This window comes from Budorcas taxicolor, chromosome 7 (genome assembly GCF_023091745.1).
Source record: "Budorcas taxicolor isolate Tak-1 chromosome 7, Takin1.1, whole genome shotgun sequence".
NCBI classification, from domain to species: domain Eukaryota; kingdom Metazoa; phylum Chordata; class Mammalia; order Artiodactyla; family Bovidae; genus Budorcas; species Budorcas taxicolor.
In genome coordinates, this window is record NC_068916.1 from 31,740,429 (window position 1) to 31,766,498 (window position 26,070).

The window sequence follows — 26,070 nt, forward strand, 5'->3', positions numbered from 1 at the left end:
TTTCCAGTTAGTCAGAAAAAGTTTAAAAGAACAGTGGTAATACGTGCATATCAAGTGTAGATACTAAGTAACACTACCTTGACAAGAATCACTTTATCTTTGAATTTACTTAGCAATGCTACTTCTATGCTCTGGAAGATCTCTCAGAGTAATCTAACTTAGTGATCCAATTTCAGTAAATTTTATTAAAAAAAAAAAAGAGCCCTAGAATATGATTTAAAATTGTACAATTACATATGACTTCTAATAAATGAAGAGTTATTCTTATTAGTTACATATCATTCTGTTTAACTGTATTTCTATGCTGCAACCTTTGCAGTGGACTTATTTGGGAAGAATACCAGGTTAAGAAGTGAGATTGAGTAAAAAAAGAGTCATTGTATTCCATAATCCTAGGGTTGGCATTCATACTAGTTGTTACAATCGGAGTTGTATAGTATCTTGCTTATGCACCCAAATGTAAGCAGTGAATTCAAACAAAAACATTAAGGCTTGAGTTGACAAGCGATAAAACTAATAAGTAGTTACTATAAAACTATAAAACTAATAAGTCTATAAAACTAATAAGGTCTATAAAACTAATAAGTAGTTACTAATCAGGTATGATTATGTAACAATAAGTAGAATTATGTATATCACAGCTTTAGGTTTTGTGATTATATGCAATTTGTGTTTTTAAAGAAAACAGTTAATGATATCAGCAAATAAAATTTTTATTATTCTTCTGAAGTACACTGTTGATGAGTAATTACTTAAAAATAAGATATATAACAAACTCTCATTCTTTGTGCTTCCTAGTTTGACAGCTAGTGTGTGATGACAAGCCCTGGTGGCTCAGATGGTAAAGAATGCAATGTGGGAGACCCAGGTTCGATCCCTGGGTCAGGAAGATCCCCTGGAGAAGGGAATGGCAACCCACTCCAGTGTTCTTGCCTGCAGAATTTCATGGACAGAGGAAGCTGGCTTGTTGAGGCAGTGTCCATACTACAGCAGTGTCCAGTACTATGAAGCAGTGTCCATGTCCTTAACAGTAGCTAGGATAAACACTACTCCATTTGTAGGAATACAATTCTGCTTAAAAAAACATAAGGAGACAAATGGTTTTCTCTAATGGTTTCTCTAATGCCAATCCTTTTCAAACTCTTTCAGAAAAAAAAAAATGAAGGGAGAACATTATTAAAGTACCAAAATTCAGCAACCACCACCCTGATCAGTCAGCAGTCATAAATTTCAAGGTAAGACCCTCCACCAGCAAAAAGAATAAACTTGCTGCAGACTCAGATGATGGCTAGTACTTTTCAGCAATGAAGTATTTTTAAATAAAGGTATGCACATTTTTTTAGACATAATGCTATTATACACTTCATAGTCTACAGTAGTGCAAACATGACTTTTATATGCACTGGGAAACCAAAAATTTGTGTATTGTTTTATTGTGGTTATTTGCTTTACTGAGGTGGTCTGAAATTGAACACCCAGTATCCCCAATGTATGCCAGCAGTTCTTAAAATGTTTGATTTGGATAAAGTCTTAGTTAAAAATATCAAATTTTATATATTACAGCAAACATTTAAATAAATTTATAAAATTCTCTAAGTAAAAAATTGTCAAATTTAACACTTTAAACCTTTCTTTAACTTTATTCTTAAGAAAGCAATTAGACATCATTCATTTAATTTTTTAAGTTCAAATTTTAACAAGAGATTAAAGAAGTAAACAGAATAGAGATCACAGATTTTATCAACAATTAAATTAACAGTATTGACTTGATTTCAAGACCACTTGGCCAGTTAGGAACAAGTGAGAACTCAAAGTCAGGTTTCTAAATTCAATCTGGTATTCTCAACAAGCTTTCTTCTCAACTATTTCAAATAACTTTCCTTCATTTTGTGACTCAATTCCAAGCCACCCTCAAATCTTTTTGTAAAGAAATTAAATATAAACATAAAAACAAAAAGAGGCTTATTAATCAAGCGGGCTAAGTTCATACCTTTGGCAGTGTTTGGGGTATGTGCTGCAATAAGAGATATCTACATTTTCCTTAAGGCACTGAGGTTAAGTGTAGGAACTCACAAGAATATGTACAACAGTCCCTGAAATAAGGGACTTCCAATTCTTTATCTAACTTCCTTACTTCTTTCCCATCCCTTTTCCTTCCTCACTTAAGCTTCTCCCTCTTTAAATTTACAGATATATATATAAATATATACAGCTAACAAAACACATACACTAGAGCAAAGTAATGCTCAAAATTCTCCAAGCCAGGCTTCAACTGTATGTGAACCGTGAACTCCAGATGTTCAAGCTAGATGTAGAAAAGGCAGAGGAACCAGAGATCAAATTGCCAACATCTACTGGATCATTGAAAAAGCAAAAGAATTCCAGAAAAACATCTACTTCTGCTTTGTTGACTATGATAAAGCCTTTGGCTGTATCAGTTCAATTCAGTTCAGTTCAGTCGCTCAGTCGTGTCTGACTCTTTGCAACCCCATGAACTGCAGTACGCCAGGCCTCCCTGTCCATCACCAACTCCCGGAGTTCACTCAGACTCACATCCATCGAGTCAGTGATGCCATCCAGCCATCTCATCCTCTGTCGTCCCCTTCTCCTGCCCCCAATCCCTCCCAGCATCAGAGTCTTTGCCAGTGAGTCAACTCATCGCATGAGGTGGCCAAAGTATTGGAGTTTCAGCTTTAGCATCATTCCTTCCAAAGAAATCCCAGGGCTGATCTCCTTTAGAATGGACTGGTTGGATCTCCTCGCAGTCTAAGGGACTCTCAAGAGTCTTCTTCAACACCATAGTTCAAAAGCATCAAGTCTTCAGCGCTCAGCTTTCTTTACAGTCCAACTCTCACATCCATACAGACCACTGGAAAAACCATAGCCTTGACTAGATGGACCTTTGTTGGCAAAGTAATGTCTCTGCTTTTCAATATGCTATCTAGGTTGGTCATAACTTTTCTTCCAAGGAGTAAGTGTCTTTTAATTATAGACCACAACAAACTGTGGAAAATTCTTCAAGAGATGGGAAAACCAGACTACCTTACCCCTGCCTCCTGAGAAATCTGTATGCAGGTTAAGAAGCAACAGTTAGAACTGGAGATGGAACAACAGACTGGTTCCAAACTGGGAAAGGAGTATGACAAAGCTGAAAATTGTCACCCTGCTTATTTAACTTATATGATGAGTACATCATGCAAAATGCCAGGCTGGATAAAGGACAAGCTGGAATCAAGATTGCTTGGAGAAATATCAATAACCTCTGATATACAGATGATACCACCCTTATAGCAGAAAGTGAAGAGGAACTAAAGAGCCTCTTGATGAAAGTGAAAGAGGAGAGTGAAAAAGCTGGCTTAAAACTCAATATTCAAAAAAGTAAGATCAGGGCATCCGGTCCCATCACTTCATAGCAAGTAGATGGGTAAACAATGAAAACTGTGACAGACTTTATTTTCTTGGGCTCCACAATCACTGCAGATGGTGACTGCAGCCATGAAATTAAAAGATGCTTGCTCCTTGAAACAAAAGCTATGACCAACCTAGACAGCACATTAAAAAGCAGAGACATTAGTTTGCTAACAAAGGTCCATCTAATCAAAGCTATGGTTTTTCCAGTCATCATGTATGGATGTGAGAGTTGGACTATAAAGAAAACTAAGCACCAAAGAATTGATGCTTTTGAACTATGGTGTTGGCAAAGATTCGAGAGTCCCATGGACTGCAAAAGAGAACCAACCAGTCCATCCTAAAGGAAATCAGTCCTGAATATTCATCGGAAGGTCTGATGTTGAAGCTGAAACTCCAATAGGGAGGCCACCTGATGCTGGGAAAGACTGAAGGCGGGAGGAGAAGGGGACGACAGAGGATGAGATGTTTGGATGGCATCACTGGCTTGATGGACATGAGTTTGAGCAAGCTCTGGGTGTTGCTGATGGACAGGGAGGCCTAGTGTGCTGTAGTCCATGGGGTCTCAAAGAGTCAGATGTGACTCAACTGAATGACTGATATATAAGTATGCTTTATTATGTGAAGGTGAAATCTTACACATAAGGATACAAATATCATCTCTTGAGGCTCAGAATCCATCACTAATTTAGAAGTTTACAACAAATGCACAAACAACTAATCCAAAGCAGAACGTGATAAACTTCAGAAGAGAGACTGAAAATGTTGTGGAGGTTTATAGAAGAATTAAAATATAGTCAAACATCTTAAATTTAAATAAAAATATTTTGAAGCTTAAAAGCTTCACTCTCTATTAACAAATAGAGATTTATTAATCTCTCTTCCACACCTGCAAGAAAGAGTCATCACAATATTGGGAGATATGCAGGAAACCACAACTTTCCTTATTTGAAGTTGACATAGTGTTTGCCTTGGAGCATTCTCAGGAAACTGTGGTTTTCACACACCTCCAGTTTCTTCCATTTCAAATAAATTAAATAAAAAAGGGAAAACACCTCATCTTTGAATGGAAAAATTTTATTTTGGCATATGGGTATTTCTGTGAACACAAAACATCTGGTGCTCAATTTTGAAAAGAATTTTGAGAATGTACATGTAAATATAAACGAGAGTCTAAAAGTGGAACAGCTCTCTTACATGCAATGTTCATTCCTTTGAAATGTTGTTGCCTTAGAGAAGAACTAACACCTATCTCTGCTCAAACTGTTCTAAAAAATTGCAGAGGGAGGAAAACTCCCAAACTCAGTCTATGAGGCCATCACCATCCTGATATCAAAACCAGACAACGATATCACAGAAAAGGAAAATTACAGGCTGATATCACTGATGAACATAGATGCAAAAATCCTCAACAAAGTTCTAACGGACAGAATCCAACAACACATTGAAAGGAACAAACACCATTATCAAGTGGGGTTTACCCAAGGGATGCAAGGATTCTCCAATATATGCAAATAAATCAAAGTGATACACCATATTAACAAACTGAAAAATAAAAACCATACAATCATCTCAATAGATGCAGAGAAAGCTTCTGACAAAATTCAGCACCCATTTATAATAATAATAATAAAAAAAACCTCTCCAGAAAATGTGCAGGAGGAATTTTTTACCTCAACATAATAAAGGCCATACACAAGAAACCCACAGCAAACATTATTCTCAACAGTGAAAAACTAAAAGCTTTTCCTCTAAGATCAGGAACACTTACCACTATTATTCAGTATAGCTTTGGAAGTCCTGCTGCTGCTGTTAAGTCGCTTCAGTCGTGTCTGACTCTGTGAGACCCCACAGACGGCAGCCCACCAGGCTCCCCTGTCCCTGGGATTCTCCAGGCAAGAACACTGGAGTGGGTTGCCATTTCCTTCTCCAATGAAAGTGAAAAGTGAAAGTGAAGACACTCAGTCATATCTGACTCTTAGAGACCCCATGGACTGCACCTACCAGCTTCCTCTGTCCATGGGATTTTCCAGGCAAGAGTACCTGAGTGGGTTGCCACTAGCCACAGCAATTAAAGAAGAAAAAGGAATCCAGACTGGAAAACAAGTAAAACTCTCACTGTTTGCAGATGACATGATACTACACATAGAAAACCCTAAAAATACTGCAAAATAACTACTAGAGCTAATCAATGAATTAAGTAAAGTCATAGCATATAAAATCAATACACAGAAATCCCTCGCATTTCTATACACTAACAATGAAAAATCAGAAAGAGAAATTAAGGAAACAATCTCATTCACCTTTCCAACAAAAAGAATAAAATATCTAGGAATAAAATTACCTAAAGAAACAAAAGACCTACATGCAGAAAATTATAAGACACTGATAAAGGAAACCAATAACTACACAAACAGATGGAGAAATCTACCATATTCTTGGATTGGAAGAATCAATATTGTCAAAATGACTGTACTACCCAAAGCAATCTACAAATCAATGCAATTCCTATCAAATTATCAATGGCATTTTTCACAGAACTAGAACTAAACATTTCACAATTTATATGGAAACACAAAAGACGACAAATAGCCAAAGCAATCATGAGAAAGAAAAACCAAGCTGGAGGTATCAACTTCCCTGACTTCAGACTATACTACAAAGTTACAGTCCTCCAAGACAGTATGGTACTGGCACAAAAACAGAAATATACACCAATGAAATAAGACAGAAATCCCAGGGATAAACTCATGTATACATGAGCACCTTATTTTTGACAAAGGAGGCAAAAATATACAATGGAAAAAAGAAAACCTCTTCAGAAAGTGGTGCTGGGAAAACTGGTCAGATACATGTAAAAGAATAAAATTAGAACACTTCCTAACAACACACACAAAAATAAACTCAAAATGGATTGAAGACTTAAATGTTAAGACTAGAAACTATAATGCTCTTAGAGGAAAACACAGGCAGTACTCTCTGACATAAATCACAGCAATATTTTCTCTGACCCACCTCCTTGATTAATGGAAATAAAACAAAAATAAACAAATGGGACCTAATAAAACTTCAAAGCTTTTGCACAGCAAAGAAAGCCATAAACAAGATGAAAAGACAACTCAGAATGGGAGAAAATAACTGCAAATGAAGCAATGACAAAGGATTAGTCTCCAAAATATATAAGCAGCTTATACAGCTCAATATCAGAAAAACTAACAACCCAATCAAAAATGGGCAGAAGACCTAAACAGACATGTCTCCACAAACAAAATATAGAGGTGGCTAATAAACACATGAAAAGATGCTCTATATCACTTATTATTAGTGAAATGCAAATCAAAACTACAATGAGGCATCACCTCACACCAGTCAGATTGGTCATCACCAAAAAATCTACAATCAATGCTGGAGACGGTGTGGAGAAAAGGGAATCCTTCTGCATTATGGGAAACAGTATGGACATTCCTTAAAAAAACTATAAATAAATCTACCATATGTTCCAGCAATACCACTCCTGGGCATATACCCTGAGAAAAACACAATTCTAAAAGACACATGTACCCCAATGTTCACTGCAACAATATTTATAATAGCTAGGACATGGAGAAGGAAATGGCAACCCACTCCAGTGTTCTTGCCTGGAGAATCCCAGGGATGGGGGAGCCTGGTGGGCTGCCGTCTATGGGGTTGCACAGAGTCAGACACGACTGAAGCGACTTAGCAGCAGCAGCAGCAGGACATGGAAGCAAACTAGACATCCATCGACAGATGAATGGATAAAGAAGATGTGGTACCATAAATACAATGAAACATTCCTCAGCCATAAAGGGAACAAATTTGAGCCAGCTGTAGTGAGGAGGTGGATGAACTTAGAGCCTCTTATACGGAGTAAAGTAAGCCAGAAAGAGAAAAACAAGAATCATATATTAACACACATACATGGAGTCTAGAAAAATGGTACTGAAAAACCTAGTACAGAATAGACTTGTGTCCACACTTGTTGTCTTGTATATATATTGATACTATCATGTGTATCATCTATCGTGACACAAACAGTTAATGGGAAATTGTTATAAATACAGGGAGCTCAGCCTGGTGGTCTGTGATGACCTAGAGGGATGAGTTGGAGTGAGTGGAGGGAGGCTCAAGAGGCAGGGTATATATATACACAATGATGTGTTGGTTTCTGCCAGAAACAGCATGAATAGATTGTAATGTGCTGCTTATGGCAGAAACCGAAACATCATAGTACAGCAGTCTTCCATCAGTTAAAAATAGAAATCAAATTGACTAAAGGAACTCATACAGGTAGAAAGCTAGTAGCAGTACTTTTAACATTAACTCGACTTCAATTCTAGGTTTTACCTAAAGATAGAAGTCATAGAGGATCCTGCTGTGATGTATGTCAGAGAGTGTTTTGCCTATGTCCTCCTCTAGGAGTTTTACAGTTTCTGGTCTTACATTTAGATCTTTAATCCATTCTGAGTTTATTTTTGTGTATGGTGTTAGAAAGTGATCTAGTTTCATTCTTTTACAAGTGGTTGACCAGTTTTCCCAGCACCACTTATTAAAGAGATTGTCTTTAATCCATTGTATATTCTTGCCTCCTTTGTCAAAGATAAGGGGTCCATATGTGTGTGGATTTATCTCTGGGCTTTCTATTTTGTTCCATTGATCTATATTTCTGTTTTTGTGCCAGTACCTTACTGTCTTGATGACTGTGGCTTTGTAGTAGAGCCTGAGGTCAGGCAGGTTGATTCCTCCAGTTCCATTCTTCTTTCTCAAGATTGCTTTGGCTATTCAAGGCTTTTTGTATTTCCATACAAATTGTGAAATTATTTGTTCTAGCTCTGTGAAAAATACCATTGGTAGCTTGATAGGCATTGCATTGAATCTGTAGACTGCTTTGGGTAGTATACTCATTTTCACTATATTGATTCTTCTGATCCATGAACATGGTATATTTCTCCATCTATTAGTGTCCTCTTTGATTTCTTTCATCAGTGTTTTATAGTTTTCTATATATAGGTCTTTAGTTTCTTTAGGTAGATATATTCCTTAGTATTTTATTCTTTTTGTTGCAATGGTGAATGGAATTGTTTCCTTAATTTCTCCATTTTCTCATTATTAGTGTATAGGAATGCAAGGGATTTCCATGTGTTGATTTTATATCCTGGCAATTTTACTATATTCATTGATTAGCTCTAGTAATTTTCTGGTGGAGTCTTTAGGGTTTTCTATGTAGAAGATCATGTCATATGCAAACAGTGAGAGTTTTACTTCTTCTTTTCCAATCTGGATTCCTTTTATTTCTTTTTCTGCTCTGATTGCTGTGGCCAAAACTTCCAAAACTATGTTGAACAGTAATGGTGAAAGTGGGCAACCCTGTCTTGTTCCTGACTTTAGGGGAAATGCTTTCAGTTTTTTACCACTGAGGATAATGTTTGTTGTGGGTTTGTCATATATAGCTTTTATTATATTGAGGTATGTTCTTTCTATTCCTGCCTTCTGGAGTTTTTATCATAAATGGATGTTGAATTTTGTCGAAGGCTTTCTCTGCATCTGTTGAGATAATCATATGGCTTTTATTTTTCAATTTGTTAATGTGGTGAATTACATTGATTGATTTGTGGATATTGAAGAATCCTTGCATCCCTGGGATAAAGCCCACTTGGTCATGGTATATGATCTTTTCAATGTGTTGTTGGATTCTGATTGCCAGAATTTTGTTAAGGATTTTTGCATCTATGTTCATCAGTGATATTGGCCCATAGTTTTTTTTTTTGGGTGGCATCTTTGTCTGGTTTTGGTATTAGGGTGATGGTGGCTTCATAGAATGAGTTTGGAAGTTTACCTTTCTCTGCAATTTTCTGGAAGAGTTTGAGTAGGACAGGTGTTAGCTCTTCTTGAAATTTTTGGTAAAATTCAGCTGTGAAGCCATCTGGATCTGGGCTTTTGTTTGCTGGAAGATTTCTGATTACAGTTTCAATTTCTGTGCTTGTGACGGGTCTGTTAAGATTTTCTATTTCTTCCTGGTTCAGTTTTGGAAAGTTGTACTTTTCTAAGAATTTGTCCATTTCTTCCACGTTGTCCATTTTATTGTCATATAATTGCTGATAGTAGTCTCTTATGATCCTTTATATTTCTGTGTTATCTGTTGTGATCTCTCCATTTTCATTTCTAATTTTATTGATTTGATGGGACCTAATTAAACTTAAAAGCTTCTGCACAACAAAGGAAACTATAAGCAAGGTGAAAAGACAGCCTTCAGAATGGAAGAAAATAATAGCAAATGAAGCAACTGACAAACAACTAATCTCAAAAATATATAAGCAACTCCTGCAGCTCAATTCCAGAAAAATAAACAACCCAATCAAAAAATAGGCCAAGGAACTAAATAAACATTTCTCCAAAGAAGACATACAGGTGGTTAACAAACACATGAAAAGATGCTCAACATCACTCATTATCAGAGAAATGCAAATCAAAACCACAATGAGGTACCATTTAACGCCAGTCAGAATGGCTGCGATCCAAAAGTCTGCAAGCAGTAAATGCTGGAGAGGGTGTGGAGAAAAGGGAACCCTCTTACACTGTTGGTGGGAATGCAAACTAGTACAGCCACTATGGAGAAGAGTGTGGAGATTCCTTAAATAACTGGAAATAGAACAATCGCACTACTGGGCATACACACCGAGGAAACCAGAATTGAAAGAGACACGTGTACCCCAATGTTCATCACAGCACTGTTTATAATAGCCAGGACATGGAAACCTAGATGTCCATCAGCAGATGAATGGATAAGAAAGCTGTGGTATATATACACAACGGAGTATTATGCAGCCATTAAAAAAGAATACATTTGAATTAGTTCTAATCAGGTGGATGAAACTGGAGCCGATTATACAGAGTGAAGTAAGCCAGAAAGAAAAAACACCAATACAGTATACTAATGCATATATATGGAATTTAAAAAGATGGTAACGATAACCCTGTATGCGAGACAGCAAAACAGACACAGATGTATAGAACAGTCTTGGACTCTGTGGGAGAGGGAGAGGGTGGGATGATTTGGGAGAATGGCATTGAAACATGTATAATATCATATATGAAATGAATCGCCAGTCCAGGTTCGATGCATGATATTGGATGCTTGGGGCTGGTGCACTGAGACGACCCAGAGGGATGGTACGGGGAGGGAGGAGGGTGGGGGGTTCAGGATGGGGAACACATGTATACCTGTTGCAGATTCATGTTGATGTATGGTAAAACCAATACAATATTGTAAAGTAATTAACCTCCATTAAAATAAATAAATTTATATTAAAAACACTCAACATTCAAAAAACTAAAAAAAAAAGAAAGATAGAAGTCAACACATTCATATTTGTATTTATTAAAAACATTTAGAAATATAAAAAGAAACAGTCCTTTTAGTTGAATCAGAAGAATTGTGACAAGTAAAGGGCTTAGAGTCCACATTTAGAAGAACAGGAGATTTTTCTGTATTCATTAAACTCTGAAAATCCCATGATTCCAAAATGCTTTTATATAGAGAGACTTATTATATCCTTTTGTCCTAAAATTTCATTTTGCAGGCAGAGACTCTGGTTAGATCTAAACCTTGGATCTAACATTTCCTACTGATTGACCACAGGTATATTTTGACCTTTCTGGGCCCACTGTCTCATCTGTTAAATGAGATTATTATCATCTTAATGAGAAAGCTAATGTATATAAAGTATCTAACAAGTCAGCTACTAGTAGATGTTAGCAAATATTAATTTGCTTCCTCTTATCCTTTAAAATAACTATGTTCTATTCCCTTCCTTTTTTCCATAGTGCCTGGCCAACTGTTCTGCCTATAACAGACATTTGGATTTGAGAAGTCCTTGAAATTCTGGCAATAATTGTCTGGAAATGTCACAGTTCTAGTGCCCAAACTCTATAGTTTTAAAACTCTCATACAAATATTAACTGGCTACTTAATCTTTCTAACCATTTCTGAATTTGGAAAATGAAGATACTACTAGTATTACTACACACACGTACACACATGCATGTATACACATGAATGTTTACACTTGAAATTAATGTTGTAAGATCAACTGAGATACTAGTGTATATGGAAGAACTAAGCAAGCTCTAAGGAGTTACACAGATCAGCTTGTTCTGCTCTATTCTGATGGTCAGACAGCTTCAAATGTATAAGCTCTATGTAATAGCCTTATACTACCTCTTTGGTCATCTTTAATTAACTTCCCTTCCTGTGGCAAACCAATCAGTCTTCTCTCCATGACACTCAGCTAACTTATTAACATATTTGATACAGAAGAACATTAATTCAATGGGAAGAATATCATAAATGAAATAAAACAGTAACAAAATAGTTGAAATCAAATAGCTCAGGAGGAATCTGAAACCATTCTTAAGCAAGGCAATTTCCCTTGGCTCTAAATCCTCAAGGGTTCCATCAAGACCTATAAAACAGAACCGTCTTCCTTTGTTCTTCTCTACCTCCCTTTCCTTCCTTTCATTTGGAGGAAGGTACTGAAAGGGCAGAAATGTAATGAATTTTTTTTTTTTGCTTGACAACATTCCAGTTTGATCCAAACTTTCTACGTGTTTATGATACATCTCTTAACTATAAATCTAGTGATATGCAAATGAATTTACTATTTAGAAAATATAAATGATAAGCGAATACAGACCCATTTTTTTAGGATGACATTTCACACACCGGAAGGTTAAACAAAAGGTTGTAAATGAAATAAGATGCACTAAAGAAACCTGATTTTACAAACACTACACATACATTAACTAACAGTAACCTTCCAAGTGAAAATAATCAGATTGAAAAGTTCAAAGAAAAAAAGATAAAGATATATTATTTTGGATATTTTCAAGTTCCAATTAAAAAATACTGTCAAGCTTCAGTGCTGAAATTTAAATGGAAACATAATATTAGGCAACAAAAATAAATTGGTTTTTATTCCCATCATAGATTAAATATTACTGAGATACTCTTAGGGTGCAGCAACAAGAAAATGAGAAAAATTTATTCTGGTAAAAACCTTAAATTATTATTTTTTTAAACTCTCAAGAGAAAACAAATACATTCTACCATATTTTTATACAATTACCACTATTCTATTTAACATGTCATTATTTTTGTCAGAAACATATACACCAAGTAAAAAAGTATTATAGAACTAAATTTTTTTCCTTTCTATAAATGAATGCTATGAAGTAAGAATATTTACTGTAGAGTCAGGTAGAATCAAAATAAAGAAGCTGTAAAATCATGCTGACTTTTTGGTGTTGCTTTCCTGACAAGGACCATAACAACAAAAACAAATGTTCCCTTTCCTCAAACATACAACAAGCTTTCATTTTCTGGCCTTCTTACGATAAAATGTTTTAAAATTCTAATGTTTAATATCAATTAATTGCAGAGAAATGAGTACTAGTGTACATAAATGTGGAGTTAAGAGTATTTTTTTTTCTTAAAGCTGTAATAGGAAAACTGCCATTTATAGTTGTAGATTCCAACACATCTCTCCTAGTAATCAATAAAACAAGCAGGCAGAAAGTCAGTAAAGCTGTAAATCATCTGTACAACACCATCAATCAGTTTGACTTAAGTGACATTTACAGGACACTGATCTCAATATAATAATATTGTTATCAAGTGCATATGAAATATTCACCAAGATAAGCCATACTCTGAACAAATAACATAAATACTAAAGTTAAAAGAATAACAATCATGAAAACTATGCTCATGGATCATAAAGAAAACAAAAAGGTACTTCAAACCCTCTAACTGTTCAGAAATTAAACAATATCCATCTAATTAAACCATAGGTTAAAGGTGAAGTTTTAAGGGAAAATTTAAAACATTTTAAAATCAAAGAAAATAAAATACAATATATCATATTTATAAGATGTAGCTAAAGCAGTGCTTAGAGGGAATTTTATTGCATTAAATGTTTATATTCGAAGAAAAAAAAAGAAATGTCTAAATTAGTAATTTAAGCTTCTAAATTAAGAAACCAGAGGAAAGAGCAAGAACACACAAATGCAAGTGGAAGAAATAATACAGATTATAGCAAACGTGAATAAAAGTGAAAATAGAAAATCAATCATTACAAAAGTCAGTTAATTCAAAACTGTTCCCTGGTGGAACTGTTATGTAGGCTTCAGCAGAGTGGGCAGAAATGAAAAAGAGGGAAAAGCAAGAAGCAAGTGTAGCAAACGCAAGGGGCAGAAGATCTGTGTAAAAGTCCATGTAAGTAACTGTGAACCTAACAGTGGTGTACTCTTACTTAGCTCACTTCTTACTTCCTGAGCTTCAATTTCCTTACTTATAAAAAGGGGGTAGAAATAATTTCCATAGGATAAATGTAGAGATTAACTATTTATAAAAACTAGTATTTGGAAAAAATAAAAAATCTTTGTTCTAAATAATAAGATTAACAGACTAATTGCAATCTAGCACACAAATGCCACATTAACTTCAACATACCTTTTAAGGTCTCTGGAGGTGTGATGTAAGAATAAAGTAAAATTCATTAGTTATCATAAAAATTTTTTTGGTAGCAACAGTAGAGCTCAAATAGGGAAAATCATCATACACTAATAGTAACTGGTTTATTCAAGGAAAAAAAGTTAAAAGAAAAAATGAGGTCAAGAATATAAATATGGAACTGTTCCCAAAAGAAATTTAACTTACTGCAAAATTACCTTTTTGCAGATTTTTTCAAAGTTGATATCTTCACCAAGAGCAGATTTAGTTACTACATCAGGTTTCAACTCCTGTAAAAGAGTAAACTAATTTTAGTTATGAGCCTAACTTTAAACTGTCATTATATTATGAGTTGAATTTCTTCCTGTGTTTTGCTTTCAAGGACTGTTATTTAAAGAAATGATTACTTAATTTAATGATATTTCAGGACACTGGAAATTCTATCAATTTATAAAGAAAAGCCCATATTTACAGAGAAATACTTAATTGTAATCCTTGATATAAAAAAATCTAAACCACAAATATTTTTCTACTCTGGAAAGGATTAATCTTTCATTTTAGAAAGCTAAGAAACACAGAAAAACAAAGAAAAGTAAATAAAATTACTGGCAGTGTTTACATAATTATAATTTTATTATATATCCTTCTACAAGCTTCTTTCAGAGTTTAAGTTTGACATGCATTCCACTAAGGAATCGTCAGTACCAAAATCAGACTGATTCTATTCTGTGCAATCGAAGATGGAGAAGCTCTATACAGTCAGGAAAAACAAGACCTGGAGCTAACTGTGGCTAACATCATCAGCTCCTTATTGTAAAATTCAGGCTCAAATTGAAGAAAGCAGGGAAAACCACAAGCTCATTCAGGTATGACTTAAATTGCTTACGCTTATACAGTGGAGGTAATGTATAGATTCAAGGGACTAGATCTGGTAGACAGAGTGTATGAAGAACTATGGACGGAGGTTCATAACATTGAACAGGAGGTGATGGCCAAAATCATCCCCAAGAAAAAAGAAATTCAAGAAGTCAAAGTGGTTGCCTGAGATAACCACTGAGAGATAAGAGAAGTGAAAGGCAAAGGAGAAAAGATATACCCAACTGAATGCAGAGTTCCAGAGAACAGCAAGGAGATGTAAGAAAGCCTTCTTAAGTGACCAATGCATGGCAACGCTGACTCAATGCACATTTTCAGCAAACGCCTGGAGATAGTGAAGAACAAGGAAGCCTGGTGTTCTGCAGTTCATGGGTCGCAAAGAGTTGGACACGACTTAGTCAATGAACATCAACAATAGCATAATTCAGTGTTTTGGGTCAATTCATTTTTAACTTAATTTTAAATATAACCATATCTCCTATGACATCATACAAAATTTTTAAATGGTGCTTAAGTAACACTGTATAAATAGAAATGCTATGCCATAACTAGAATTTTGGTTCAGAACTATCCTAATTAGACACTGAGGAATTTAATAAATCAAGCAGTTCATTTGGTAATAAAATATAAATTATGAAGTTATTCTTTCTTCCCTATAGTTTTATTCAGAAAAGATCAGGAACTGCCTTTCAGAAAAGACTCTTTGATATGTTACTCCAAATGGAGAGCAGCACCTCAAATGTTAGTATTCCTTTAGAAGATAAGATGAAATCTAACTGACAGCCTTTCTCAATTCTTCTAAGTCAGCTATGCAGTCTACTTGTGAAATTCATGGTAAACTGCCAAGACTTTCGAATTGTTGCTCCAAATTCTAAATCTGTATCCATTCTGACTCAGTATATCTAATATACTTTTAAAGGAAGAAGTCTTAAGAAACCATTTTCATTATTCTTGGTTTGGATTTAGTAGTTCTAATGATAGATTATAATCTAGCCACAAAACTCAATTTACTCATATTGTAAGAATAAATTATCCTTCAAATTGATTATGAAAGCCAGTTGCTATAGCAAAATTCACTAGGGCCTAACAGATCAGTAATATAAGCTACAGGGAATAGTATAATTTTTTTTTTTTTATACAAGATCTGAAGTAATCCATAGTTTTCAAAGAATGCCTTGGATGATGGGAATTTTTTACTGCAGTAAATGGGATGGGAAGTTGTGGCTGTAGTACCTCACCTGACAATTCAGCTACTTTCTTCATTATAAATGAATGGCTTCCCATAAGAGTTTGGAAAGCATGTAAGATTGCAAGCTTTGTACATAAAACTCCAAAAAGCCCTCATTTAGGTAAAAAGTAGAGAACTCTAAAAGACAAGTGGTATTTAGAGGCTTGGTCATGAAAGAGTTTCAACAATTTCAGCTTTCAGGCTAGCTATTCAGAAATTGATGTATAATCTAACCAGCATCTTGGGAACACTTCCACTTCAAGTACATGGGAAGAAGCTAGCTTGAACATGGTTAGGCAGTAAGCCATCTGGTCAAAAGGTCCAAGGAACTACATAAAAAATTTGGGGAATAATTTATGCTTGTGTTAATCTTGTCTTTCATTTTCTTGATGGGAAAATGGAATGAAGAGCCTAGAGTATAAGTTTTTCAAGGGTGAGAACGGTTTCTTACTCATCTTTGAGTATCTGATCCTAGTACAATGACACATTTATTCAACAGAAGTGGACCAGGGCGAAGAAATTTAAAATGCTTATTCCTCAGTGAGAGGTCAGTAAAGTCTCTTATCAACAGAAAAGTCAAATTCAGAATTTCCAAAGAATTTTTAGATGCCAATGTGGGCTTTTTCTTTAGAAAAGCAAAGAAAAGACAAATAATAGAAAAAACTACAAGGACCCACTAGAGTATTTGTTTCAAAGTAGAACATTACTGCTCAAAAGTATTCTACACTACCTTAATTTTTAGGTATAGCAGGAAAAGGCTAAATACTACTTAAGAACTCACTGAAACATATAGATATATTGTGAATGGCCAGGAAACCACACTAGCTAATAAGCCAGGTAGGTGCCATAAAAGAAAAGACTTCATACCAACTCAAAAATTAAGATTCATTTCTAGACCCAGGAAAAGACACTTTTACACAACAGCTCTGTTCCTATTCCAAAAACATTATACATACTCAGTGTAGAAAGGTCGTATGATCCCCTCATGCACTGGACTTAAACATAGTGTTAGTCACTTAATCGTGTCCAACTCTTTGCAACCCATGAACTGTAGTCCACCAGGCTCCTCTGTCCATAGAATTCTCCAGGCAAGAAGACTGTGCCATTCCCTTTTCCAGGAGATTTTTCTGACATAGGGATCAAACTCGGGTCTCATGCATTGCAGGCGGATTCATCAATGTCTGAGCCACCAGGGAAGCCCTCAACATGGTTAAGAAAATACCAGTAAAAATGTGAGAGAAAAGACATCATTTCAGTGCTTATATGATAATTTTACACTATGCCATTTATAGTATTTGGGGTTAATGATAAGTAAAATGACTAAGACAGGAACACTTAGCTTTCTTTTATATAAAACTAATTCTAGTATCTTTTTCCAGATAAAAGTATTTTTCTTAAATTTTAGAGCTTTCTCTATTTTAAGTTGAATTTAACCATTTCAAAAAATTCTGCAACTTTAAATGCAGAACAAGATGCATTATTACAGATGGTAATTTGCAAATTTTATACCAAAGTCATACATTATGGACTCTGGGGGAAAAAAAATGCCTAGGTATATTTCAACTTATGAAAAGAAAATGTTGAACACTTTTAAATCAAAGAAATTTTAAATATGACCTAAGCACATTAAAAGGGAAAACAAATGACAATATTAAAATGCAAAACTATTCTCAATTAGAAAAACATGGAGAAAACAATGGGAAAATGAAGATATCGGAACTATGTAACAGGTGTTAAATACTGAATACTTCACTAAACAAGTTTAAAATGAGTGAGAGACTAACATTATACTAGACAAGTAAAACTTGCGCAATTTTAAACAACTGTACAAAAATGCTGCAAAAATTTTTCACTAAAAAAGATGTCTAAATTTATCATAAGTGCTTGAGAAATTAAAAATATCAATAATTTGCTAATCAAATGCTAAATGAACTTAAGCTTCTGAAACTGGGCCTAAGTAATTTTTCCTCCATAGATTCCCTTAATGTTCACTTCCTTAATTTCCTTAATGTTCATCTTCTGACTTGTAAGCTTATTCATTAGTGAGCAGGGTTTGTTTTGACTTGTATAAGACACATTTTTTTGGTTTTTGACATTCAATTCAGCTTTGTTTTCTAGCATCAGCATAACTTGTTTCTTTTATTTCAAGTTTCAAATAGCTATGATTATCTAAGCCTTCTTAAAGATGAAATAAAGCATTAACTACTTAACAACATATGAGTTACTACTCTGTTTATAAAACATCAGAATTATAAGGGACTTCAGCTATCACATAATTCTCCACCTGTGCAGGAAAGGGTTAAGTCAGCAGGCCTGGGCTGCTCCCACTGCACATTCCTGAGAAGGCCTAACTTCTTCAGGACTGGCCTTTGGCCAGTTCCTAGGAATTAAGTTCTGAGCCCTTGGGCCACAGGCTTACAAAGATGATCAGGTAGTTTACCCTAGTAATGTGATTTATGATGGCTATGTCTTCACTCTGGGGAGTTGGAGTCTGCATAGTAGAGAGGAGTCATGCAGGTGATTCATGTCTATGTGACTGGCTCCCAATAAAACTCCTGACACCAAGGCTCAAGTGAGCTTCCCTGGTAGGCAACACTTTGCAAGTGTTGTCATACATTTCTGCTAGGAGTGTGTCCATGCAACCACACTATACTGGCTGAGGGCATCTACAGGCTTATGCCTGATTTTTCCTAGACTTCCCTCATGGGCCTCTTCCTTTTGCTGATTTTAATCTGTATCCTTGAGTATAAATAAACTGTTATTCTGAGTATAAAAGTTGTTTTGTGTGTTTTTCTTGAGTCCTGTGAATCCTTCCAGTGAATCATTCAACCTTGGGGACCCTCAACCATTCAATTTTAAAAAGAGAAAATGAGAAGCCAATAAAGTTTAAGAAACTCATTAATTTAAACTAACATTGCTCAAGTTTCCCACATTAAAGATAGCCATTCACTAATAACCAGACCCAGCAGAATACTTCAGTTCCTTATTCCACAGTGCCAGATGCTACGGCTTTGCTTATACTCAAAAGAGCAAACTCAGTGGGAATTAGCTAATCTCAAATTTTGATTATTTGGCTATCTCCTTGTCTTTTTTTCTCTCCAAAGGCTTTCGTTTGAACAAATGAATATACCAACTCATAACTAAACATAAAACTAGTGTAACGTTGTCTCTGGCTGAGTGGGGAAAGTATGTTTGCAACCAAACTATTCTATATCAGGCTGTGGAGAGGGACACTAAGACAAAAAATAACTTGAAAGCATTAATCAAGCTGATGCTTTTAATTCCAAGAGACTCTCATTAAGGTTGGGCTTCTAATGTAATAAAATATAAAACATGTTTGTACTTTCCAAAATATGATTAAAACTGGAACATGATATCTTAGATTATGAGAGGTTAATCTCTAATACCAGGGAGTTACAAGGTGCCAAGAAAAGTCTGGATTCTTGGACATATTTTTTGTCTATTTGGAAATGAAGCAATAAATGCATTTCTCTGAAATAAAGAATCTGAAATAACTCGTGAGAGAGCTATTGACATCCAAATTCATGCTTTTCCACAGATGGGAATGTCATTATGGTTACCCTTCAGTGACAACAAAAACCCTATTTCCTAAATACTGTTCTACTGTCTCCTAAACACAGTACCAGATGCAACTTCAATAAGGTTATACTCTGTCATCATATCGCCAAGGGATTTTTCCAAATAAAACACCTCTGTCTTTGTCCTTTACCTAGTCTTGTGTTATCTATGGCATTTAATGGCATCTCCAGCCTCTGCTACTCAGGTTAGACAGCTCAGAGTCATCTGATACTGCGGGTCTCCTCGTCATGCCTCTGCTATGCTCCCCATCCCCCTTTCCACTACTCTGCTGTGGTGTCTGTTGAATTTAGTTCCCTCCTTTGGATTACCATTATTTTACCCACAGAATCAGAACTTCATTATGGATTGTGTGGGTTATAATAACGTAACTGAGTTTCCTGCCTCCACAACCAGTAATTCCAAGGACCATTATGTCACTGTCTTGAATACAGAAAGAAGCCCGAAACCTTTATTCTGGTGTTGAAATCCTTTCATTATCTGGTCTCGGTGCCTCTTTCTAACACTATAATACTCTTTTTCCATAAGTCTTATATGCATTCATTCAGCTTTACACAGAATTCCCTGAATAAGTTTCCTATTCTCCCACCCCAGTATCTTTGCTGTGTGCTTTAAAATTTTTTATTGCAAAATGCCTTTCTCTAACCAGTCACCTAACTTTCTCACTCTCTCTCTCCCCAATCAAGATCTATTAATGTTTCAACTCTTTGTTTCTGAGTGTCACTGAAATGAAGCAAGGCTTCTTAGAGACATGGCTGATTAGAATCTAAGGCAGAAAAAAGTATAATCCATGCAACATTTTGTTACACCAGGAAAGAAAATTGGGTTCTCTCAAAAACTCATAAAAGGCAGCTTAGAAAGGATACTACTGGTCAAATTTGGGTGTCAAAAGAATAATGACAGCAAAGAATTATAACCACACTGACCATATAATTAGTTGTTTAAACCAGTACCCATTTGAGAGTGAAATGAGGCTCTATTAAAAATAATGCTGGGACAAGTGATGATTACCACAACACCAGGGAAATCTAGTCATATAGCCACCCTAATCATAATACTTGCCAATTTTTGCTATCTCCAAATGCTCTTTTTCTCCTAAAGCCACTTCAAGCAGACTTTTAACACAAATATCCCCATCAATCTCTTTTGTTTTCACTAATCTCCAAACTGCTAAATCTAATGAGCAGACCTCAGCACTCCTCTTACTTGAGGAGCATCAGGTGTATTTTAAGTGCCTAGAAAAGGGCATGTCATTTGGTAAGTGTTCAGAAATACTTGTTAACAGAATAGATACTGAAGTTATTTTTACCTATTAGGCATTATAAATTGTTAAACTAAGTATCTGTTATCTCAGTATTGGGTATAATATATACCAGACCTGCTAGTAAACACTGCTCTTGCTCAGGAGCTGAATGAACTACAAGAGAGTACACTTATAACTATGTCTTTCACTCACATTTGTTATTTTTTAATTTTCTAAGTTAAAAACAAAAAACCCCATGAATCTTTATCCATGACTACACTGAGATGTGAATCTACATCATTATCACAGATAACATAACTTCATTTAGGCAAACTAGTAAAATACTCTAAAAACTTTGTAACTCTTGATCCTACAAGTACTTCCTTTATAAATTCAAATAATAAAGCACAATAACGCCATATAAATTCAAGTCTCCATTCTCTAACCTGTGAAGTTACAGTCAGTCACTTTTTAAGAGTCAGTTTCATATTACAGGCAGTTTTTCTTGAGTCCTCAAAGCAGTACTAAGTGGTGCTCCTCCAATACATCTACCAGTAGATGTACTGTATTCTAGTGTATTGTATTCAATACACTGTACTGAAACTGTTTACATGTCCATGTCTCTCATCAGACTACAAGCTTCTCAAGGGCAAATGCCATACTGATTTCTATATACCTGTAAATTAGCACAGTATTTGGCATACAAAGTACAGACCCAGTACATTTTTGTTGAGCTGAAGTAAAGTACTTTGGCCATCTGGATGGTTCTGAAGTCATTATAAAAATGTGCAAACTCTTCAGGCAAAGTACAGTTCTAACCATATTAGGCAAAACTTTCATTTTTTGGATCCTACAGTACAAAGTCAAAGAATAAGAATGATTTCTGCACTAGTCTAAAGTCATAAGGCAACATGGACAATGATGATGGACTGTGTGGTATGCTACGTCTCCAAAAGACCTCTGGTTCAGAAACTCTCTGTCACTGAATAGTTTTGGCCTACCTTTAAAAAAATGGTATTGAAGACAATGGCTATCTCAAATAATATTTCATCCATGCAAATTATATGGAGTAAAAGACTACAGACATTCAAAATCTTGAAAAATTAAATGTTCCTAGTATAGTACTAGGAACACTGATGTGGCATATTTTATTTAATCCCTACAGCAAATAGTTCAGACAGGAATTATTTCAAATTTTAAGGTGAAGAAACAGACTCAAGGACACAAATTAGTTAATGGTACAAAAACAGTATCAATCCAACCTGTTAAAAATTTCAAGAAATAATGCAAATGGCTTTATTTTTCTTCACTGTTAGAATTACACCTTTCTGCATTTTAAAAGTTACCAACTTACTGTTGATTTTAGTTCAACTTTTGAAATTAAAATTCTTAAATCCAAAATTCTTCAATAATAAAATCTCAAACATTAGCATTAGACGGAAAATAAGAAAAAGAAACAAAACGTTACCAAACAACTTTGATAGAGATCTATCTTCATTTTGATTAGAAAAATTTAATGGTGCTTTGCTATTATCTCTTCAAATATCTGTTTATAATAGATGTGCACATTAATATCTGAAACATGTTACTACTGTGCAGAATATCAGGCGCTGTTTAAAAATACAAATAACCAGAAAGAGTAGAGTTTTTAAAATAACATGCAAATCACCTGACATAGCATTAGGGAAGATGTACTAAACTATAGACTGTTAAAAACTATCACTTAAGAACTATACATATGAAGATGAAGTAGCAGGGCAACTTCTCCTCAGTGTTGTAGCTCTCAATGGTGGGAAAATAAAAAGATACTCAAATTACTGGGAACCTTTCTCAAATTGGCCAAACCTCCCATCCATTATGATATGCATCCCAGGCATGAATCTTTGTGCATTTATCCCCTGCCTCCCCCAGTAAAACCACTGTTATAGAAGATGGTGAAGGCTGTGAAAATGATTCACTCTAGTTTTGTAAAGAGCAGGTAAGAGGTGGTGAATTCTGCCTTGTTATCAAATAAAGCCCATGAAACTTAAAAACAGGACAATGTATAAAGTATGTGGAGGAGATACAATGCTGACTGTAATATGCAGACAAAAATGATCAGGAAGAGAGAGACCACCTGATAAAAACCTTTTAATACCCACAAGGAATTAGATCTGGTCTGGTAGACAACAGGAAAAGCTAACTTAGGTTGCTTATCATGAGAATGATATAACAAAACAAAGTAGGTTTACTATTAGAAAATTTTACCAATTTCAGGTTTTTGCTGGCAGCCAGTTCAAAGCATTACTAAAGATCAACAAATAGTACAGTACTCGCCCCTTATCTGTGGCTTTGGTTTCTGCGGTTTCAGTTACCCACAGTAAATGGCAGTTCAAAAATAAAAAATTGCAGAAATAAACAATTCATAAATTTTAAATCATGAGCCATCACTCTGAGTAGGGTGATGAAATCTTGTGCCATTTTGATCTGTCCTGCCTGGTACATCAATTATCCGTTTGTCCAGGTTTCATGCTCATTAGTTATTCAGAAGCCATTTCCTATCAGACTGACTGCTGAGGTATCACAGAGCCTCGGAGCAGTGGCACTGGCAATTTGGATATGCCAAAGAGAAGCAGTAAAGTGCTTTCTTTAAGTGAAAACGTGCAAGTTCTTGATAATAATAATAATAAATCCTGTATTGAGGTTGGTAAGATCCACAGTAAGAACAAATTTTCCATCCATGAAATTATGATGAAAAAAAAAAAAGAAATTCAAGCTAGTTTTGCTGCTGAGCCTCAAACTGCAAAAATCATGGATAAGTGCCTAGTTAAAATGGAAAAGGCACTAAATTTGTGGATGGACAACAGGAACACAAAACACATTTCAAGTGATAGCTGTGGGCTGCACCAGAAAGCACTGAGCCTACAGGAAGACTTACTGCAACAGGTGACACTCGCTTTACTGCAAGTAAGGGACGATTACACAGATTCAGTAACAGGTTTGGATTGAAAAATGTAAAAATTACTGGAAAGCTGCATTTGCCAATCAAGAAGCCTCTGCCACATTTTTGGCAGAGTTGAAGAGGCTGATAAAGGAGAGAGATCAACATTCACATAACTTTTATTACAGTCTACTTTAAAATTGTGCCATTTTATTATTAGTTACTATTAATCTCTTACTGTGCCTAATCTGTAAACTAAACTTTACTGCAGGTATTTACATTTAGGAAAACATACAATATTTATAGGATTGGTTTGAAACTGTCAGTCACTCAGTCATGTCCAACTCTTTGCAACACCATGGACTGCAGCCCGCCAGGCTCCTCTGTCCACGAAATTTTCCAAGCAAGATTACTGGAGTGGATAGCTGTTCCCATCTCCAGGGTATCTCCCCAACACAGGGATCAAATCTGGGTCTCCTGCATTGCAGGCAGATTCTTTACCATACTAGCCAACAGGGAAGTCCATAGGATTGGATACCATCTGCCATTTTAGGCATCTACTGAGGGTCTTGGGATGTGAGCAGATAAAGGACTATTATACTGCCAACTTGACTTTCATTCATGTTTAAAGTTGAAGTTTTGTATTTTAAAAACAGAATTCATCTTTCAACTATAAATTATTTTCATCAAGATATGAAAATTAGACATGAAAATAATTATATATGAAAAATAATTACAATTTCAGTGTGCTAAAAACAACTTGTACAATTTGACAGTCCAAACATTTGCATTTCACTTAAAAATAGTAACTAAGCATAAACATCATCAAATAATTTAGTCAAATGAAACTCTAAAACCACCTTATCTCTCACAATAGAAACACTTTTTAGAAAACAGAATAGGACACTTTTATCCTCCTTTCCCCTGATCTAAACTGTTCTTGGCACATAAAATGACTCACTTCTGTCACGTTCAAAGAGGCAGGCAGAGAAAATGAGATAAGAGTAATTATATCAACCCAGAGACTCTACACAGAACAATTCTGCATTCTAAAACAAGTCAGAGTAAACAGATTTTTTCATTCTAGAGATTATTTTCTAACAAAATGGCTGGCTTTGGGGATAAAAGTCGACCATTTTTGAGTGGAATCCAAACATTTGTTTAAATGGGCATTATTTCATGGCAAATTTATAGGGAGTAAACAAAATACTTAAACACCATATTTAGAATAACATGTTGAGAATAAGAACAATTAGAGAAGGTGAGATAATATATAGGTATTATTTTTTATTATTTAGTATGTATGTCAAAAAGAGGACAAAATTATAGCTTGGTATGAATATATTAAATGTACTTTACTCCTGAATTTTTTAAATCTACATACCTTTGCAACTTTAGATTTCTTAACCCAACAACAAAGAGTTAGGGAAACAAAGAAACAAACAAAACCTCAAATTTAATGAACAATTATATAAGCTCATAGCAAATATTCCCCACAGTGTAGCACCTAGAAAATGCATCAAAAGGTGGGAAATTGTTACGGAAATTGTAGGTGCCTGAGGCAGTCTTTCCCTGTAATTTTAGAATTATGACTAAGATATAGGGATGTTCTAAAAGGGTTATAGGCATGTGTTAAGAAAGAGAGCAATCTTTAACTGAAAGCATAAGGAACAATCTTTCAAAGTCTCTAGAAAGTCACATTATTTGTTATTGTAAGTTTGAATTCCTTCAAAGTAGTTTCTCTAGAACCTTCAAATTTGAAGTAAACTTTTCCAAGGGCATATATGATAACAAAATACATACTCATTTCTTAATTATATTTCTAAGTGTTAATAGCTTAAGGAACCTGTATCAATAGGATGTTACATTCAAGTATGTTTTGAAAGTGACAGTGAAAGCTGCTCAGTCATGTCTGACTCTTTGCAACCCCATGGACTATGGACTACTACTACAGTCCATGGAATTCTCCAGGCCAGAATACTGGAGTGGGTAGCCTTTCCCTTCTCCAGGGTATCTTTGCAACCCAGGTATTGAACCCAGGTCTTCCGCATTGCAAGCCGATTCTTTACCAGCTGAGCCACAAGGGAAATATAGCGCCAAACTGAGTAAGGAATAAAACTTTTTTGAAATATAATCACTGTTATCAGTACATAATCCCAAGGGAATTGATTATTTTGGTATTTAGCGTCCAGGCATTATTTCTAAATATTAAATTTACACACAAAAGCCTTTATGGATAACAAGATATTCTGTATCTTTAGGAAGTCCCA

General features: G+C 35.1%; 1 protein-coding gene across 1 annotated transcript in view; it reads right to left on the reverse strand.

Moving 5' to 3' along the window:
• The window catches only part of SRFBP1 (serum response factor binding protein 1), a 52,965-nt gene that overhangs the window by 13,216 nt on the left and 13,679 nt on the right, over nucleotides 1–26,070 (reverse strand). The window contains exon 4 of the mRNA XM_052643482.1: nucleotides 14,155–14,226. Within this exon, the coding sequence (XP_052499442.1) occupies nucleotides 14,155–14,226 (72 nt within the window). The remainder of the gene's footprint in view (nucleotides 1–14,154; nucleotides 14,227–26,070) is intronic.